This window comes from Melanerpes formicivorus, unplaced genomic scaffold (assembly GCF_026170545.1).
Source record: "Melanerpes formicivorus ecotype bairdi unplaced genomic scaffold, bMelFor1.0.p_v2 SCAF_62, whole genome shotgun sequence".
Lineage (NCBI taxonomy): Eukaryota > Metazoa > Chordata > Aves > Piciformes > Picidae > Melanerpes > Melanerpes formicivorus.
Genome location: NW_027142414.1, coordinates 3,329,965 through 3,350,527, shown reverse-complemented (window position 1 = coordinate 3,350,527; position 20,563 = coordinate 3,329,965). Strand labels below are relative to the sequence as shown.

General features: G+C 45.3%; 1 protein-coding gene across 6 annotated transcripts in view; it reads left to right on the top strand.

Annotated features, from left to right (window-relative positions):
• The window catches only part of ZFYVE1 (zinc finger FYVE-type containing 1), a 38,347-nt gene that overhangs the window by 14,375 nt on the left and 3,409 nt on the right, over positions 1–20,563 (top strand). For all 6 annotated transcript variants that reach the window (XM_068162165.1, XM_068162162.1, XM_068162161.1 and 3 more), the window contains exons 3-11: positions 10,163–10,667; positions 13,606–13,820; positions 15,876–15,982; positions 16,913–17,021; positions 17,567–17,664; positions 17,770–17,887; positions 18,270–18,440; positions 19,179–19,359; positions 19,864–19,977. In XM_068162165.1, coding sequence (XP_068018266.1) covers positions 10,163–10,667; positions 13,606–13,820; positions 15,876–15,982; positions 16,913–17,021; positions 17,567–17,664; positions 17,770–17,887; positions 18,270–18,440; positions 19,179–19,359; positions 19,864–19,977 — 1,618 coding nt within the window. The remainder of the gene's footprint in view (positions 1–10,162; positions 10,668–13,605; positions 13,821–15,875; positions 15,983–16,912; positions 17,022–17,566; positions 17,665–17,769; positions 17,888–18,269; positions 18,441–19,178; positions 19,360–19,863; positions 19,978–20,563) is intronic.

Below are 20,563 nucleotides of genomic sequence, written 5' to 3'. Positions count from 1 at the left end.
ACTGCCTTAAAACCTATGAAACAGGTTTGGGTAGGGTTGTTAAGCAGGATTTAACTCTTTCCTCTTTTTGGAAAGAGTCCTGTAACAGGGATGGGCCTTGGACATGGGTAGCCTCCACTCTTCAATGCAGAGACCTATAGGTCCTGTTGAGACTCACTCTGTTGTGCTCTGTGCAAACCCATGGAAGTACTGTCCCTGAATTCCTTAGCCAGAGCTGTGGGAAGGAACAGGATAACTTTGGTCTGAAAAAGATACTCTGTTTGCAGACACTTAGCATGGATTTGAATGAAGCCTAATGGAACAAATCTCAACAGAACCTGTTGGTCGTACAAATTTACCTTACTTACAAGGCAAGTAAGCAGGTACAAGACCTTCAAGGTAGAAAGCCCCTCTAATAAAAATGCTTTCCTTTGGATGAGCCAGACCTTCACCCAGCATAGGGAATAAAAGCAAACCCAGCTGAAGGTGAGGAGGAGTGTGAGAATCTGACCTTAAATCCTCGGAGTGTGTGTCTCCATCTTTATTTTGCCCTCCTTGCATCCAGTTAGGGCTGGAAGCTCTGTAGGACTCAGATATTGGAAATTTTGATGTCCATTATCAGCTTGGCTGAAATCTAGGAGATTATTACTGAGGACAATCATGCTATTTATGTGTTTGCTGGGTCAATGATTAATAACCTACCCCTGAATGCCAGATTGTTACTGCTAGTACGATGTGCAATTTTATAAACTCATCCATTTGGGAAACCTCTCCCAAGCTACTGCAAAATGTTTATATAGTAACAAATAGCTCTTTGAGAAGTAGAATTTCTCAGGTGTCTGTCTCCCATTATCCAGTGCTTATCCACATCTGTCTTTTGGGTAAGCAGCAGTATGTGTGCTGTCATGCACCAGCCAGCACAATCCCTGGCTAGTGAGTATGAGCATGACTGCTTACAACAGTGTCTTGGTGGCTGTGTGGAATGGCCAGGAGACAGGCTTTTATTCCAGAAAGGTTGTCAGAGTCTATCTTTTCTATGCTGCTGTTAATTTTCATCAAGCTTTTAGGAAATTTATGTTTTAAAGGCACTTCTTTATCAAACACATCTATGTGATTGGATTGTTAGGGTTGGAAAGGACCTCAAGGATCATCTAGATCCAACCTCCCTGCCATGGGCAGGGACACCTCACACTAGATCAGGTTGCTCAGAGCCACATCCAGCCTGGCCTTAAAAACATCCAGGAATGGGGCTTCTACTACCTCCCTGGGCAACTTGTTCCAGTGTCTCACCACCCTCATGGTAAAGAACTTCTTCCTAACATTGAATCTGAATCCATTCCCCCTAGTCCTGTCACTATCTGACACCCTAAAAAGTCCCTCCCCAGCTTTCTTGTAGGCCCCCTTAAAAGGCCACAGTAAGGTCACCTTGGAGCCTTCTCTTATCCAGACTGAACAGCCCAAACTCTCTCAGTCTGTCTTCATAGGAGAGGTGCTCCAGCCCTCTGATCATCCTCATGGCCCTTCTCTGGACACACTCCAGCATGTCCATATCCTTCTTGTAACAGGGGCTCCAGAACTGGATGCAGTACTCCAGGTGTGGTCTCATCAGAGTGGAGTAGAGGGGGAGAATCACTTCCCTCAACCTGCTGGCTATACTTCTCTTGCTGCAGCCCAGGATGTGATTGGCTTTCTGGGCTGCAGGTGCACACTGGTGGCTCATGTTGAGCTTCTCATCCCCCAGCACCCCCAAGTCGTCGTCTTCATGGCTGCTCTCAAGCCATTTGCTGCCCAGCCTGTATCAGTGCTTGGGATTGCCCTGACCCAGATGCAGGACCTTGCACTTGGTCTTGTTGAGCCTCATGAGGTTGTAATGGGCCCACCTCTCCAGCCTGGTAATGTCCCTCTGGATGGATCCCTTCCCTCCAGCGTGTCTGCTGCACCACACAGCTTGGTGTCGTCAGCAAACTTGGTGACGGTCCACTCAATGCCACTGTCCCATGTCACCAATAAGGATGTTAAACAAGACTTGTGCCAGTACTGATCCCTGAGGGACTCCACTTGGGTGTGGACCCACTGACAGCCACCCTTTGGGTGCAGCCCTCAAGCCAGTTCTTTATCCACTGAATGGTCCATCTATCAAACCCACACTGCACCAGCCTGGAGACCAGGATGTCATGAAGGACAGTGTCAAAGGCTTTGCTCAGATCCAGGTAAATTATATCAGTTGCTCAGCCTTCATCTATTAATGTTGTGACCTTATCATAGAAGGCCACCAGGTTTGTGCCCCAATCACCTCTTCATTATTCTTTTGCCTCAGCAGTGCTTCCAGGAGGATCTGCTCCGTGATCTTACCAGGCACAGAGGTGAGACTGACTGGCCTATAGTTTCCTGGGTCATCCCTCTTTTCCAGTCAGTGGGGACCTCCTCAGACTGCCATGGCTTTTGGAATATGATGGAGAGCAGCCTAGCAACCTCATTTGCCAGTTCCCTCAGCATCCATGGGTGTATCCCATTGAGTCCCATGGACCTGAACACTTTCAGGTTCTTCAGATGGTCACAAACCTGATCTTCACTCACCATGGGCAGTTCCTTCTTTTAGCTCCTGCCATTATCTTCCATTATTCTGGGAGTGTGGCTAGAGTCCTTGCCAGTGAAGACTGTGGTAAAGAACTTGCTGAGAACCTCAGCCTTCTCCATGTCACTTGTGACCAGCTCATCTGTTTCCTTTCTGAGGGGACCCACACCTTCCCTAGTCTTCTTTTTACCATTAATATACCTACAGAAATTTTTACTGTTCCACTTGATCTCCTTGGCTAGATTTAATTGTAACTGAGCTTTAGCTTTTTCTAACCAGGTCTCTTGCTGCTCAGGCAGCTTCCATATATGTCCCCCATTCCAGCTCTCCTTTTTTCCACTCCTTGCAGAGTTTCTCTTTATTTGACAGCATGTCCAGGAGCTCCTTGTTCATCCAGGCAGGTCTCCTAATATTCTTTCTCGCTTTCCTCTTTGTGGATATACTTTGCTCCTGGGCACAGAGAAGGTGATCCTTGAACAGTGACCAGCTGTCCTGGGCCCCTCTTCCCTCTAGGGCTTTTTTCCCAGATATTTTGGCCAGCAGATCCCTGAAGTGATCAAAGTCTTTAAGCCTAAAGTCCAGGGTTGGAAGCTTGAGGTATGTCCTCCTAGTTGCTCTGAGGCATAAATGACAGAAAGCTATAGGAGACAGAGAAAGGTAAGGAACTAGAGCTTAATATCAGTGAACTTTATTGGACTTGATGGACTTTAACATTGTGGACATAAATATCAGCCTTTGTTCTTCTTGAGCACCTGCTTGTGATCAAAATCTTCTCCTTTATTTGGAGGCCTCTAAAAGCTGGGAGGGACTAAGGACCTCCTGAGATCCCTTTCAGCCGAACAGTTGATGATCTTAGCAGAGAGATGGTTTGAATTATGATAGTCTAGGGCCCCTCTCATGGCTCTACTGATGCCATGGGCTTCATAGCAAACAGTTTCTCACAGGGAGCTACACAGTCCTTTTTCTCACTTGTTAGCAAGGCATATTTGGGAATATCAATAGAAGTTTCTCCTTGAGCCAAAGCAGAGAATTTCCAGCTGCTTTTTTAACAGCCTTTTACACTTAAGTTGCTGAGGTAGGCCACCTGCACTTCTTTGCACTCATGCACTGACTTTTTGGGAGTGATTGTGAGGAACACTGTGGAGATGGGAGTTTTGGGAACAGCACTGCACTGTAGCACAGGTTATTCCTCTCAGGCTTTTCTTATAGGCTGTAGTTAAAGGAAGAAATTTGCTTTATAGGTTTCTGTCATGTTTTCAGTGCACACTAAAGTTCTGATGTAATGGTAGGACCTGGAGCTTTAGGTGGGCACCCATAAGACTTTTATGCAGGTCTGGACAGGAGCTCAGTTTTTTAGAGTTAAAAAATAACTGCCAAAATTTAGGAGCTGTGTTGTGTGGAACTGGTGTGTGATGAGATGGGCAGATCCTACAGATCTGTTCCATTTCCAGGTTTAATGATTGGCATGAAACTCTGTCCTTACCATTAACTGCCAAGAACGGTCTCAGGTTTGTGGTTTAGATGTTCAGGGCTGCTTAAAACATTGCAAATGGGTGTTTTTTTTCGCCTTGCTTTGCCATTTCTCCTCCTGATTTCCTCCTGAATTCCTGTAAGCAATACCTCTTTAAAATGTTTTCTGAACTGTCAACAGGATTGCTTCTGTTGCCAGTATTAAGAAGTGCTTTAAGGGGAATAAACTATTTTTTTTCTCCACTTGATTGTTTTGACCACTTGTGCTTGAAGATTAATTTGCTTCAGATGTTTGAAGCCTGGTGCTGTTATATATTTGGACATGCTGTTACAAATCTGGTAGTTTATTTTTCCATTCATTGAAAAGTGTGTTAAATTTGTATCCTGTTTGTTGTTTTAGTGGCTGTGTATTGGAAGACATTGTTCTGCACTGGCTATCAGGCAGTTCTCACTGAGGACTCCAATTTAATTATTTATATGATATCTTTCTTGACTGCAGGAAAGGCATTTTAGTTCTAAAAATACTCTTAAAATCAAGTCAAGCTAAGAGTGAGGTTTCAAAACTCAGTACAAGTGCTAATGTAAGTTGAAACAACAGTGTAAGTCTGGCAGATGAGGGCACTCTGATGAATACTATGCCAAGCACTCTTGGGTGTTGTTTTGGGTGTTGTGGTGGTGTGGCACAGCACTGGCTTTGTGCACCACTTCCACGAATATTAGCAAGGCTTAAAGGGTTCATAAAGAGTTTTAGAAGGAGAAAGCTGGCAAAAATGTCTAATTCTCTTGCTGTTTGTTTTGCCTGGAGACTGATTTAAAGCTGTCTGAGTAGAGGTCATTGGAAACTCCCTTCTATTTTATGGATTTTGTTCCTAAGCTTTTAACATGTTGTTGTTTTAATAACATTGTTTCCAGGAAATTCATGGGCAGGAATGTCATTTTAGCAGGTTTTGTTCCTTGTCTCTCCCTAAACAGTTCTACTTTTGTCATGGGTTCGGATCTAGGAAAGCTCTGTGGTATAATGTTTCCAAGTATGGATGACAAAGAGGCTTCAAACTGAAATATTCCATGCAGCAGGGTATTAATTTTTGTCCTTCTTGCAGAGGACTTCAGCTGTAAATTTCTGTTTTTCCTGCTGAAGAGCTTCACCTTCAGTTCAGCTTGACTTGGGTGGAGTGACTGCATGGGGGGCTGGATGACAGAACTGTACAGAAATGTAGTTAAGACCAAGAGTAGAATAGAATAAACCAGGTTGGAAGAGACCTTCAAGATCATCGTGTCCAACCTATCAACTAATCCAACCCACTTAATCAACTAACCCATGGCACCAAGCACCCCATCAAGTCTCCTTCTGAACACCTCCAATGATGGTGACTCCACCACCTCCCCGGGCAGCCCATTCCAATGGGCAATCACTCTTTCTGTGTAGAACTTCTTCCTTACCTCCAGCCAAAACCTCCCCTGGTGCAGCCTGAGACTGTGTCCTCTTGTTCTGGTCCTGGCTGCCTGGGAGAAGAGACCAACCCCCACCTGTCTACAACCTCCCTTCAGGTAGTTGTAGAGAGCAATAAGGTCACCCCTGAGCCTCCTCTTCTCTAGGCTAAGCAACCCCAGCTCCCTCAGCCTCTCCTCATAGGGCTTGTGTTCCAAGCCCTTCACCAACTTTGTTGCCATTCTCTGGGCATGTTCCAGCAAGTCAACATCCTTCCTAAACTGAGGGGCCCAGAACTGGACACAGTACTCGAGGTGTGGCCTAACCAGTGCAGTGTACAGGGGCAGAATGACCTCCCTGCTCTTGCAGGCCACATTGTTCCTGATGCAGGCCAGGATGCCATTTGCCCTCTTGGCTGCCTGGGCACACTGCAGGCTCATGTTCAGCCTACCATCGACCAGTACCCCCAGGTCCCTCTCTGCCTGGCCGCTCTCCAGCCACTGTGACCCCAGCCTGTAGCACTGCATGGGGTTGTTGTGGCCAATGTGCAGAACCTGGCACTTGGATGTGTTCAATCTCATGCCCTTGGACTCTGCCCATCTGTCCAGCCTGTCAATGTCCCTCTGCAGAGCCTCTCTACCCTCCAGCAGATCAACTCCTGCCCCCAGCTTGGTGTCATCAGCAAATTTACTGATGATGGACTCAATGCCCTCATCCAGATCATCAATGAAGATGTTAAAGAGGATGGGGCCCAGCACTGATCCTTGGGGCACACCACTAGTGACTGGCTGCCAGCTGGATGTGGCACCATTCACCACCACTCTCTGGGCTCGGCCATCCAGCCAGTTCCTAACCCAATGCAGTGTGCTCCTGTCCAAGCCATGGGCTGACAGCTTGGCCAGGAGTTTGCTATGGGGGACAGTGTCAAAGGCCTTGCTGAGGTCCGGGTAGACTACATCCACAGGCTTCCCCACATCCACCAGGCAGTCACCTGATCATAGAAGGAGATCAGGTTGGTCAGGCAGGACCTGCCCTTCCTAAATCCATGCTGGCTGGGCCTGATCCCTTGGCCATCTTGTGAGTGCTGTGTGATTGCACTCCAGATGACCTCTTCCATAGTTAACACTATGAAAGAAGGTTAACCAGGGTTCTAACCTATGATGAATTATAAACTGTTCTTTCTAGAAGAGAATAGTCTAAGATCCACAACAGAAGTGTAAATGAGCCTCTGGTACTAGAAATGCTATCATGTTGCACTTGCAGTGGGTGGTGGTACCATGCCAGTTTCTTTAGAGCTGAGAAGCAAAATGGAGAAATGGGACATGAGCTCCATAGGGATTAGTACTTTGAGACTTAATATATGCACTCTCCTTTAACACACTTAAAGTCAATTTGCTCAAGAAAAGTAAATTTCATTACTGAACTGGGGGTTGTTATGGGTGGTTCTTTCAGAGTGTGCTCAGAAGTGATTGAAGAAGGCAAGTGCACAAGAGCCAGGAACACCCTATGACATACAAGCACATTCAGCAGAAGGAAGGATTGTTTTAGTTGTATAGGTTTGATTTTTGTTTTGTTCTATTTCTTCCCTCTCCCTATATGGAATTTATTGTGACAGGATATGTTGCAGGATCTAAAACTATTACTAGGTTCACAAAGGGGTTAGACAGCCTCCTAGAAGATAGGCCTTCTGGTTCTCTACCACATACGAGTGTCTAGATGCAACCACTGCTCTGGCAGTATTTTGACATCTGACTACTGAAAGCTTTTCAAGCATGGTAGGAAACATTTACTCTTCATATCTAAGCTCTCTCATCCATTACAGACTCCTGCAAGACACTATGTTGGACTAGCTGGACTTTGCAGCGTTCATTTTTGCACCCAGGTGATGTGCTTGTCCAAATCATCTCTGAGCTCTGTCTTGCAAGAACTTTGGAAGAGCCTAGAGCCTTAGAAGTGGGTAACAGCACAGGGCTTTGGGAGTCTGATTTGATATTCAACATTTTGCTGGAGTGATCTGGATATTGATCTGGAACCAACTTTTCTTCTGTCTAGTTCAGCAGCCCAGTTCTTTCCACAAGTTGCCTTGGTATGGGTAGTTGTTAAAATACCCTTAGTGCAAAAGAAGCTGGCGATGTGGACATTTACATCAGCTCAAGTTGGGACAATTTCAGCTACAGTGGAGTTTTGTGAGAACTGACTCTTACTGGCGGGAGTGCATTGCTGGAGCTACCCCTCTTTCTGTGGTCTGCATTGTCCTTTGTGTTCTGACATTACTGACTCAGCCCCTTCCACAGACTCTCCCAAACTGATACCAAAATTACAACCAGTGCTGCCTAAAATACCTTAGTTATTAGTTGTCCTGCAAATACTTAAGCAGCTGTTTGAAGTCTGGCATTTCTTTGTGCTGGCCAGGGAGTGCATAATACTGACTGGCAAACAGAGGCTCTACCACCCTAAATAGTAAGAAGTTTGGGAGGCAAGAGTTGAGAAAAACAAAAGAGGAGAAGAAATGTTCATATTCCTTTTTGCTTACATACAGAGAACATTATTGTATTATCAAATCTCTAGAATGTTTTCAGGAGCTATCCCATGGACCAGGAACTAACTTTCACCCATAGAGACATCTCCAGAGACACTAAGGGAAACTGCATCAGTGATATAAACTGCCTTCCTGATGACAAGCTAATAATTAACAGCTACAAAACAAGCAGGCCTTCTCTTGTGCACCTGTAACTTGAGTGTATCTTGGTCTCCCACAGAAACCGGAAAAGATTATGTTGAGAGCATTTTGGTTTCTCCATTTCCTGTTTTTTTTTTCCCCACACTGAGGCTGCCTTGAATGCTCTGAGTCCATGAGAAGCTACTGCAGCTCCACAGTTGTTTTTTCCAAATGCTGTTCCCAGCCACAATCTGGCCCACTGGTTGTTTTTTAAGTTTTGGCAGACTGGCTGTTTTTTATTTTCCTCCAAAGCCTAGATGCTGCTGATAGGTTTGACTAGCGCAAATGGGGCTGGCTGGGCCTTAAACTAATTTGCTGATCTAAGAATAAACTTGTTCAAAGAAACCATTTATTACCTCATGGCCTCTGTGGATCGTGTATCGTGAGACCTTCTAACTGTACTTGAGGAGGGAGAAGTAGCCAAGGAGCTTCCAGAAGTTGAGAGGCAGGTGAGGGGGGATGGAAGTCTTGCTCTTTTCAGCTGACAGGAATTCCTTGAGGGGGGGGAATTGTGATGAAGAGGTGAATTTAATCCTTCTCAAAGTGATTGTGTCATATCCTTCCCTGTTACATAACACGTTGATAAAACCTGTTAGGAGAAGAAAAAGCAAGTGATAAACAGCCATGGCCAGAGGCATGAAACCTTTCAAAGCCAAAGCCATGTTCTGTAACAAAAATAAGGCAGGCTCTTGTAGAGCCCTAACTTGTTTCATTGCTCGCTTAACTGTTCCCTGTTGCCCTGTTCTTCAATCTAAACAGCATGATGTTTGTCACTTAATCTTTGTGAAGCCAAAAAGAAGGTAACTTCTGAAGGCTACTGTCTTTCTGTCTTGTGTTTTGCCTTGGCTTTTGTTGGTTTTGTTTGTTCCTTTGTTTTTTAAGTGAAAGAACAGTACAGTCAATTATAAACTGGATCATTGAGGTAGTTTTGTAAAAGCTAGTTTGACCTCTTTCAACAACCTGACTCCAGTGTACAACTTAATTAGAATCATAGAATCAATAAGGTTGGAAGAGACTTCAAGGATCATCAAGTCCAACCTGTCACCCAAGACCTCATGACTACTGAACCATGGCACCAAGTGCCACATCCAATCCCCTCTTGAACACTTCCAGGGATGGTGACTCCACCACCTCCCTGGGCAGCCCATTCCCAATGGCTAACAACTCTCTCTGTGAAGAACTTTCTCCTCACCTCCAGCCTAAACCTCCCCTGGCACAGCTTGAGACTGTGTCCTCTTGTTCTGGTGCTGATTGCCTGAGAGCAGAGACCAACCCCCTCCTGGCTACAATCACCCTTCAGGTAGCTGTAGACAGCAATGAGGTCTCCCTTGAGCCTCCTCTTCTCCAGGTTAAACAATCCCAGCTCTCTCAGCCTCTCCTCGTAGGAGGACTTGTGCTACTTCCTTCTTTGCCCCTCATTCCAGATGAAGGGTCTGTTAGTGGAGAGCAGTGGGAGCCAACAGGCTGTGTCTGAGAGCCCCAGGCTGTGGATAGACGCAGCACAGCTGCAGGAAAGAGTGCTTTCTCCCTAAGCAGTTACCCAGCCTCTGTGGATGAGGCAAATTAAGGTGACAAAAGCACTTCCCTATTTTGCATCTGCATTTGGATGCTTTCCAGGAGACCAGTGCTCCTGAGGGTGTCTGCCGTGCTCCAAGTAGCATTCTGACAGATTTGGAAGTAGGGTTGTGCTCCTTTCTCTGAAGTGTGTGCCTCAGGGAATGGAGTGAGGCACCAGAGGTTTCACTAGACAGGTAATTGCAATGAAGCATCACTTTCAAAACAGCTACCTGATGAAACAGCCTCAATCCCATTGATGTGTGTGTCTTACAAAACTGTTTTCTAATGTTTTGCTTTGGACTCTTCGATGCTTCAGAAACTGATGACAAAATTGGAACAGGAATGAGAACTCATTAATCTTGTGAACCAGCTTTGTTTCCAGTGCTGCCTACTCCAATTGCATGCTTATTTTGATTTTTTTTGCTGGTTTTAGGTAAAGAATGAAGAAGAATTTATTAAGAAACTGGACTGCAGTCCTGAACAGCATCTAAAGGTAGTGTCCATCTTTGGGAACACTGGGGATGGCAAATCTCACACCCTTAACCACACTTTCTTCTATGGCCGGGAAGTCTTCAAGACGTCTCCAGCCCAAGAGTCTTGCACAGTTGGAGTGTGGGCAGCCTACGATCCGGTCCGCAAAGTGGTGGTAATTGATACAGAGGGCCTGCTGGGCGCCACTGTGAACCTGAGCCAGAGAACACGGCTGCTGCTGAAGGTCCTGGCCATCTCTGACCTTGTCATCTACCGTACTCGTGCTGACAGGCTCCACAACGATCTCTTCAAATTCCTTGGCGATGCCTCGGAGGCATATTTAAAACATTTCACCAAGGAGCTAAAAGCTACCACAGCACGCTGCGGCCTGGATGTTCCTCTCTCTACACTGGGTCCAGGTGTCATCATCTTTCATGAGACTGTCTACACCAAGCTACTGGGCTCTGGTGAGTAGACAGCAAAGAACCTTAATTACGGTGTGCCAAATGCTGCCTAGAAATCATCAGACTGTATTAAATATTAAGTGTTCTCTTCTACCGTGTGAAGATGTGGTTTGGGTTTTGCTCTCACTTGTTCCTGCCTGGAAGCCAGGCTATGGAAATAGCAGAGCATTCTCTGATGGCAGTCTGGCTACCCCAGATCAGCTAGAATAATCCTCTTAGCCAGCTGGACATTGGCACTCTCTAGTCATGATGAGAGTTCTGCCAGCCATAGGAGGGGTCATTGTGCAAGATCATGGGTGATACAGCAGAGGAAGGGGAAATGTGAGACACTCTGGGATTCTGGCAGGGGTATAGAGTATCTTGTTGCAAGAAACCTAAAATAAAATTCTATGTAGAAACTAGCATGAGCAAGAATAGTGAAATTAGTGAACTTTAATACTTAGAGTACTCTCACTCTGCTGTTTTTAATTCTGTGCACCACCATCATTCTGAGGTTGGTGTGAGGTTGAGACCGAGGTGGTATAGTGCTACAGAGCTGATGGTTTGTCTCAACTTGTCTTTGTGCAAGTATCTGATGCAGCCAAAGCAGCAGGCCTGGCACACTTTTATTCCCATAAGATTGAGTAGTTTTTGCCAGGTCTTTTTAACTTGGATCATGTCATCTTGGATTTTGCATATTTAAATGATGTATTTTTTTGGTATGCCTGAGTGAAGTGCACTGTCCTGTGGAAGTCACTGCACAGTTTAGTTTTTGACTATGTAGGGATGAAAATTTCTTCTCCTGGCCTCATTTTTTTTCCCCCATACATCAAAAGGCATGATGAAACCTTTCTTCATTCCAACCATTTCTAATGCTTTGATGTGCAAGAGCCCTGGTGAATTGGCCTGCAGTAGCTGAAGCTTAATCCTGCTGTCTTTGAACATTTAGGAGTTTCTTGCTGTGTAATACCACAGCTGCTCCCTCCTGGTCCACATTCTCATTGTGACTTGTGAACAGTGAGGTCTTCACAGAATCAGAGAATTGCCCAGGTTGGAAAAAGACCTTTAAGATCAAGTCCAGTCACTAGCCTAACATGGACAAGACCTTGACTAAACCATATCCCTAAGCACTAAATCTACATGACTCTTAAATACCTCCAGGGATGGGGACTCCACCACTTTCTTGGGCAGCCATTCCAAAGCCTGATAACCCTTGCAGTAAAGAAATTAATATCCAGTCCAAACTTGCCTTGGTACAACTTGAGGCCATTTTCTCTTGTTACTTGGTTGAACAGACCAACTCCCACCTCTCTACAACCTCCTTTCAGCTAGTTCCAGAGAGTGAGAAGTCTGAGCCTCCAATTCTCCAGACTAAGCAACCCCAGTTCTCTCAGCTGCTCCTCATAAGACTTGTTCTCTAGACTCTTCACCAGCTTCATTACCCATCTTTGGAGTGTTCCAGCACCTCAGTGTCCTTCTTGTAGTGAGGGGCCCGAAGCTGAACACAGTAGTCAAGATGAGGTCTCACCAGAGCTGAGTACAGGGGCACAATCGCTTCCCTGATCCTACAGGCCGCACTATTCCTGATGGAGGGCAGGATGCCATTGGCCATCTTGGCCACCTGAGCACACTGGCTCATGTTGAGCTGGCTGTCAATCAACACCTGCAGGTCCCTCTCTGCTGAGCAGCTTTCCAGCCACCCCACCCCAAGCCTGTAGCTCTGGCCGGGGTGGTTGTGGCTCAAGTGCAGAACCCAATGTTTGGCTTTATTGAAACTCACACAATTGGTCTTGGCCCATCAGCCTAGTCTGTCTAGATACCTCTGGAGAGCCTCCATACCCTCAGGCAAATCAACACTTCCACACTGCTTGGTGTCATCTGCCAATTTCCTAGGAGTACACTTGATCCCCTAATCCAGATTATTGATAAAGATGTTAACCAGGACTAGCCCAGTACTGAGCCGAGGGGAACACGACTTGTGATTGTCTGCCAGCTGGATTTAATTCCATTCCCCACCACTCTTTGGGCCTGGCCATCCAGTTGTAGAAGAACTTGACATTGTTTCTGGTTATTGTTAAAGTGACTTCCTAATTGTTTTTAGCTTACCTGCTACAGCAGTTCCTTTTCTTATGTTCCCGTTTGCTAATTAACAACGTAGAGTTTCATGTAGCTGTTGGGGTGTGCTGATTCAACAGATTGGATTTAGTGACCCTTAATGATAGTTACACCTGTTTGCCAAGTCAGGGTAGTAAAAAATTTACATTTTTATGATTACTTCTGATCCTGGGAGGAGTAGGAATGAAACCACTTAACGTCTGTTTGCAGTAAGCTGTAACCATTTATTGATGGATAATGAAGATAAATGTGTTTATATAGTTTCAGGGCAGGGGCAAAAGGGGCCTGCCTTATTCTGAAATGTACAGCAGGTACTTGGAAGCAGGCAGAAGAATGTGGATAGCATTATGAAGTCTGACCTGAGATGGCCCATTCTGAAGTGCTTCACCATGTACAAAGGGTTGGTAGAGGCTCAATCTTCCTTACTATAGGGTTGGCTTGCAGAATTAGCAGCCCATGTAAAGTTCATGGCCTTCACTTACCAGGTGCTAGGACTAGCTATATCAAATTATGATCTGGTGAGAAGAGCCAACAAATGTGCTGACAAGGAGTTTGTTTATGTCATAAACTGCTGCTTATTCTGGATATCTGTGCTTCCAAACCTCAGTGTTTCTGGTTTTGCTTGTGCACTTGGTCTTAGAATCTAAAGCTGTGTTTCAAAAGCCTGAGACTGCTTTTGAAAACAGTTAATTTCTTTTCCTTTTTGTAAAATACAATAACTGCAGAAGGTCAATAGAAGGTTTAATTAGGAAAACTAGCCCTGTGTTGCATATGACAGCACTGTTCGATGTTAATGATATCTTAAACAATCAGTTGTTTATAGACTTGCTGATGCTCTTACCTATAGATCATCCTTCTGAGGTTCCTGAGAAGCTCATTCAGGATCGGTTTCGGAAGCTAAGCTGTTTTCCTGAGGCTTTCAGCTCAATCCACTACAAGGGAACAAGGACATACAATCCTCCAACAGATTTCTCTGGACTTAGGCGAGCCGTGGAACAGCAGCTGGAGAACAATACCACTCGGTCACCTAGACAGCCTGGGGTTATCTACAAAGCACTCAAAGTAAGTGGAGAAGAGGTCGTCACAACTGCTGTTTGTGTCACTGCTGCTAGTAACTGTCAGTAACTGTGAACCAGTGATGCAGGCTTGCTGATGTCTGCAGATAAACTAAGTCTTCCATGGGGCTGATGATTTTTGTGTAACAACCATGTAGGCTGTTTGTTTGTTTGTTTTTTGGTTGGTTTGTGATGTTTTTTTAAATGCTACAATAAACAAGCACCTTAGCAAAGACCCTGAAAGGCCAAGGGAAGTTGAACAAAACAGAGCAGAGTCAAAAAGATGCACTGAGGAGGGAAAAGAAAAAGTGTTTGAAACTTACACCACCAGTTAACACCAGTGATTTGCAAAGAGGAGGCCCAGAAGGAATTATTGGTGAAATTCCTAAGGGTGGCCTCAGCACAAGGGGAGGCAATGCAAGAGACTTGAAGGGAGTTAATGGCTGGCAAACCCTAGCACTGGGTGTAGTGTAACCCAAGGGCTAGGGTGCAAAAAGCAGGAAGAAGATGTGTTAGTGGCTAGGGGGAAGAATGGGGTCAAGCCAAAGGTTATGTCATTTCAGAGGTGCAGCATCAGGTCAGATGAAAAAGAACTAGAGAGAGCAGCTGGTGATTTCCTCATAAGTTTCACCATGCTAGGATGTCAGAGGGGGTTTTGAGTCTTCAAATTTACAGTCTATCTTACAAGTTTCTACACATTGCTACCACTACCTGATTAGCATCGCATTTTCTTTGGCCCAAAGAACACAGCTGTCACTGGGGAGGGGCAGGCAGAGCTGGGGCATATCTGCAGAAGAAGGTAGTGTTAGCAGTCTCTTCTGGTGTTAGTCACAGCTGTTGGAACAGATAATTCCAGCTGCTCCGCATTTGGGGTAGCTGAAGCACAGAGAAAAGTATCAGGGTGACATGTACACAGTTGCTTGCATTAGGGAGCAGACAGCAAAGGGAAAACAGCTGAAGTGGTTAATTCCAGCTTAATTTCTAGGACTTCATTGCAATAATGAAGTAATCCAGTTTTGGATAGAAGTGCTATTATACTTAAATTCATGTCCAGTAATTTGGTTGCTGTGTTCAGATCACTGCTGACTACAAATCAACTTTTGTTTGCTTCACTTCCTGAGGACATAGGGCTTGCTAGAGATCTATGTCCACCTCCTCTAACTTTTGAAACCATTGGTTGGTATCAGTCAAGCTTGAAAGGGATCAAAACACTAATTTCCTTGAAAGTCTTTTAGATCAGATGTCTATGCAGGGATCTTACCTGAGAGAAGCTGTGGTGAGAGAGATATGCATGTCTGTGTGTGTATGTGCAGTCAGCCCTTGTTAGATAGCAGTGGTGTTCTCCACCTCAACCTTGGGATGGGAGAGAGATGAAGAGAAAGGAAGGCAGACACTGTAGTAACTCAGATGTGGGAAGAGTTTGTTAGCCCCTAAGCCTTCAAAGATCTCTATCGAGAAAAGCTCTAACCATCTGCTTTGTTCCACTGCTTGCTTTTCTAATATAACACCCAGAAGAACTGAAAAAGTTAAGTGTGCCAAGGCTAAGGACTGACTTAATCTGAGAACAGATGCTCCCAGGAAAGGGAACAAATCTCTTTGTCTCAGTCTTGCAGTTTCAACAGAAAAGAGCAATTGTTCAAGGGGCCGGAGGGAAGCTCAGTGCAGTACTTTCTGAGGTGAGGGACAAAGAATATGTCCTCATGTACTGTGAGAAATGATGCTCTGTGCTTCCTTCTGGAAGTCTCCAGAATGCAAAGGCCTTTTGACAAGCACCCTACTATTTTGGGTTGTATGCACAGAGGTGGACACAATTTTTTGCCATCCATTTGTACTATGAAATTCAATGCAGGGGCAAGAGGAGAGAAGAGAATATCTTACAAGCGTGCAGATCACTTCCATACAAGTATGAGATTGTCTTCTTGCTTGGTTCATAATACTTCCCTTGGTTTAGCAGTGTGCTCTCCTTCTAGTAGAGGAGCCCATGCTTTTGCTTACAAAAGCTTTCATAAAATGTCTGCACTGCTGTCAGTCCCTTACCAGCTCATTCTCTTCTGTTTGACAGGCTCTAAGTGACCGATTCAGTGGGGAGATCCCTGATGACCAGATGGCTCACAGCTCTTTCTTTCCAGATGAATATTTCACGTGCTCCTCCGTGTGCCTCAGCTGTGGGTAAGCAGATGAGAAGTGCATCCTTATCCCTCAAGAAGACAGTGCTGCTCTGCTTTGCAGCCAGAGAATGTAAAGTTTCTGTGACAGCTCAACACTTGACATCACCTATTAACAGCTACTGCTTCCAGGCAGAATTTGCTTGAGATTCAACTCTTCTGTGAATGGGATGGCTGTTACTGCTGCATTCCAGCTGGATGCATTGTCTTTGCCTACCCTGTTTATATGTATGGCTACAAAGCTGCTCTGCCCATATCTTTTCCCCAGTACACACAGGGCAGGAAACGAGGAATGTCTAAAGAAGTCTTCTGAAATTTCCTATGATGATTTTTCCTGCCAATTCTTATTATCTTAACAGTATAAACAGTCCTGAAGCACCTATCATGGGCCTGGGCTGTGTTTAGTGACTAGATGTAAATGGAACTCCAGGTTTGACCAGAGCTTGGCTTGTAGCTCTCTGGAAAGAGCCCAAAGATGGAGCCTGGAAGGGTCAGTAGATGGCAGTCAGTGCTCTGAGCCTGTGAGGGGCTACAGAAGTGTGATCTTATGGGTGATTATCCTCCTGGAAATGTTTTCTCTCCAACATGGTAGAGAGCTACATTCCTGCTCTTTTGTGCCAAGGCTGCAGTGTTAACTCAGTCCTGGTTAACTCCAGACTTGGTTAGTCCTTTGTAAAATTTTTGGTGAAATGTGAATTTGTTGCAGTGATCACTTCCTGCACTGAACTGCTGTGTGGTGCAGCTCTGTACTGTGAAATGGTTGCTGTGCTTCCTTCCAAAGAGCCTGCCGTTCAGTGATGATTTGTCATTGCTGTATGTAAAGTTGTGAAGAGTTTGGAGTCTCAATGTCTATACAAATGCAGGATAGTGACATGAATGAACTCCTGTCCTGTATCTAACAGCATTAGCTCATGGTTTGCTTTTGGATGCTCAGGTGTGGCTGTAAGAAGAGCATGAACCATGCAAAGGAAGGAGTCCCTCATGAATCCAAGAGTCGATGCAGATATTCTCACCAGTATGATAATAGAGTCTACACTTGCAAGGTGAGTGGAGAGACAAGAACAAGGTCTGAAGAAGGAAGAATGAGGAGTATCACAGGCATGTGCCCATTTTCTTTCAAATGGGAGAGGCCTTGTTACAGTGTTGACAAGAAAAATTGATCCCTGTTGAACCTGTATATTTGCTTGGAGAGGCCATCACCTCTGCATGTCATTTGCTAGCTAAATTGTGAATCCAGCTGATCTCAGCTTGGGCAATGTTGACCTTCTACATACCTGATGTGGTGGTTACTCTTCTTACTTGTTTATGCCCATTACTTGGTATTAGCAATACTTTTTCCAAAGGAGCTGTGCAGGAGGCAGGAAAACTTTGAGCTGCCATTGTGGGTTTTATTGTCACAGAAATATTTACCCTGTTGTTGTTACTGATAGTGAGTATGGTTTTGGTTTTCAGTTAGTTCTGATGAGCGTCCTCCTTTGCTGTGGAGACTCCTGTATGCCAATTACATGCTTTACCTGGCCAAACAGCTGCAGGGACTGGAGTTTGAGATTCCCAAGAATGCAGTTTTAACTGAGCCTTTGTGTTGTAGGCCTGTTATGAACGAGGGATGGAGGTCAGCGTGGTGCCAAAAACCTCTGCTTCCACTGACTCCCCTTGGCTAGGCCTTGCCAAGTATGCCTGGTCAGGGTGAGTACAGCAGCTGTGACCTTGCTGCTCTCTGTTGCTTCTGCCCTGCCCGGTGCATTGGACTTGCAGCAGCTCCCTGAGGTAACCCGTCCTCCTCTTTTGCAGGTATGTGATTGAGTGCCCCAACTGTGGGGTGGTGTACCGAAGCCGGCAGTACTGGTTTGGCAACCAAGATCCTGTGAACACTGTAGTGAGGACAGAAATTGAGCATGTCTGGCCAGGGGTAAGTCTGGCTGCTGGATAGCCTTTGTGTGTGTGTGTGTGCAGCCACACACATGTTAATGCAGGTTCTTCCGGATGTTGGTGGATAAAATGGATTGGCTTTCATTACAGCTGGTACTCGTTTCTACTGTTTGGAAGAACCTTTGTGAGGGCCTTCAGTCATATTTGGCCACCTTGAACTGGTTAAGTTGCCAGTTTATGCACACTTCATATGAATGATACACCATTAAAACCTACCCCTGTGTTGCAAAGCAGGGCTGAGACATTTTTTGTGCTGCTTGCCCCCCAGTATATCAGGAGAGGTGGGTTGCAGAGCCACCTGCATCTAAAGAAGTGAGCTTTCCCTGGTTTTTATTCTCAGATTAGTATCTATTTCATTCCAGACTGATGGGTTTCTGAAGGACAACAACAATGCAGCCCAGCGCTTGTTGGATGGGATGAACTTCATGGCACAATCAGTATCTGAACTTAGCCTGGGACCTACAAAAGCTGTGACCTCTTGGTTGACAGACCAGATTGCCCCAGCTTATTGGAGACCCAACTCTCAGATCCTGGTAAATAGCAGCTGCTGTGGAGGAAAGCTTTGTATAACTAGAACTTTTCCTCACCCTTTAAGTGGTACACTATTTTGCAGGTTCCAATTGCTTCTTGGTTTGTTTCAGCAAGCCCTTCTCCTACAGTTTTGAGAACTGGAAAGCTGTCAGTTCTTCCCATTCTTGCCTTAGCCAAAGGAAGTACCAACGGAGACTCTGCCCAGTCCTGCTAATGAGACTATTTCCCCCTGGGTTTTGTGGGCTCTTCTCCCAGCAGTATCACAGAAGATCCTGGCTTGCATGAACTTGCTTTTCAGAGTAGATGGAGAATCAACATTTTAAATCTGGCTAGTGTAGTTGATAGGTGCACAGATTTAACTCTGGTTCCATACCAGAGCAAAAAGCAAGCCCGAACGCTTCAGCAGGGAAAAGATTCTGTGTGTCTTGCTGCAAACAGATGCTGCTTCAACAAAATCTGCCTTCTGAATTCTTGCCCCCCACACAAAGATCAGATACCTACTGTTCAGCCTTGCAAGACTTGGCTGCAATTATTGGTGATTGGAATGAAGGGATCACTGCTTCACTGCTGTACCACTGTCAGAAATGCTTTCCTAGGATGAAGTTAAGGGGCTGGTAGCACCCAAGTTTTGGGTGTTTCACAATTTCAGTCTGAGTCTTGCCATCCTGGGATTCTGCTCTCTATCTTTCTGTCAAGGAAGTTCAAACTAACAGTTTTTATTTCTGTGTTGTCCTGATTAGAGTTGTAATAAGTGCAACACGCCTTTCAAAGATAATGACACTAAACATCACTGCCGGGCCTGTGGAGAGGGCTTCTGTGATGGCTGTTCTTCCAAGACCCGTCCAGTGCCTGAGAGAGGCTGGGGACCAGCACCAGTACGCGTGTGTGACAACTGCTATGAAAACAGGGGCATCCAGTTAGGTAATTTTGAGTTAACTGTGACAAAATTATCCCTGGGCAATAGTTAGTCTGAAGTTAGTGTGAAACATCTGGTTCACAGCCAGTTCCCATTGGATGTGGGCAGTGTTGTTCAAACTGGGCTTTGGCACAGGGTGATGAAGTAGGGAAGCTAAAGAGGTCAATGTCTTCTGTCAGGAAGATGACCCCAGCAATGAGCTGCAAGGTATCTGACCCTCTGACAAAATTATTTTGTAATTGGATCTTTACTTTGTTTTTCCAGCACCTGCTAATGGTGTGGGATAGCATCAAAGCAGAGATGGGGCTGGCTCTGCATCTGTATTTTGTCCATTATTGCTGAAGTAAAAGTGAAAATGCTGCAATCTGAGACTGGGGATGTGGGAGATAAAGGAGAGGCTCCAAGTTGCCTTTTAGGGTTTGCTGATGGTTTTTTCCAATATAAATGAACTGAAACTTGGTGGAAATTGTGCTGGACTTTGGTGTTAAGCCCTTTTTGCTCTTGTGCAGATGTGGCTGAGCTGCCTTCAGATGAAGAAGGAGGTACACTTATTGCTAGGAAGGTGGGGGAAGCTGTGCAGAACACTCTTGGAGCAGTGGTGACAGCTATGGACATTCCCTTAGGTGAGCTCTCTTCTGATGGATTATTTTTTCTTTTAGGCTAGAGTCATTTTTGGGTTTGCAGAGCAGAACTTCTGATTAAACATTAAGAGCTTGTGTGACAGGCTGACTTCTTCACTATGATACCACTGTTGGTCAAGAGTTTACACTCCATTGCACCTTTCTCCCTTGATGTTTCATCTTGGTTTTCAGCACATTGTTTCTGCAGTTCATACACCTTTCCTTTTTTCCCTGTTGTGCAAGTATGTGTGTACCAAGCTGTGAGTAACTCGTGCTCCCTTGATGCAGCTGTCAGCGGGAATTCCCTAAAGACTCGTCAATTAGGAAGCATTTTATCAGGTTTGGTTTTCTTCCAGAGATGCTGTGTGCATTTTAAGTGTGTTCATGGATACTGTTGGCACTTAGTACTCCTGCAAGGATGGGCTGAGGATCTGAAAATGTCCAGGTTGATAATGCTGGGGAAGCGATCTGCAGTGTGGCCTTTAATGGTGAGCTTAGGACAGTGAACATTTGCTGCTCTTTCCTGTGGGTGTAGCAGCTCAGGTGTGTCAGCAAACACTTTGCATTTGAATCTTCTGTTTTGGACTCG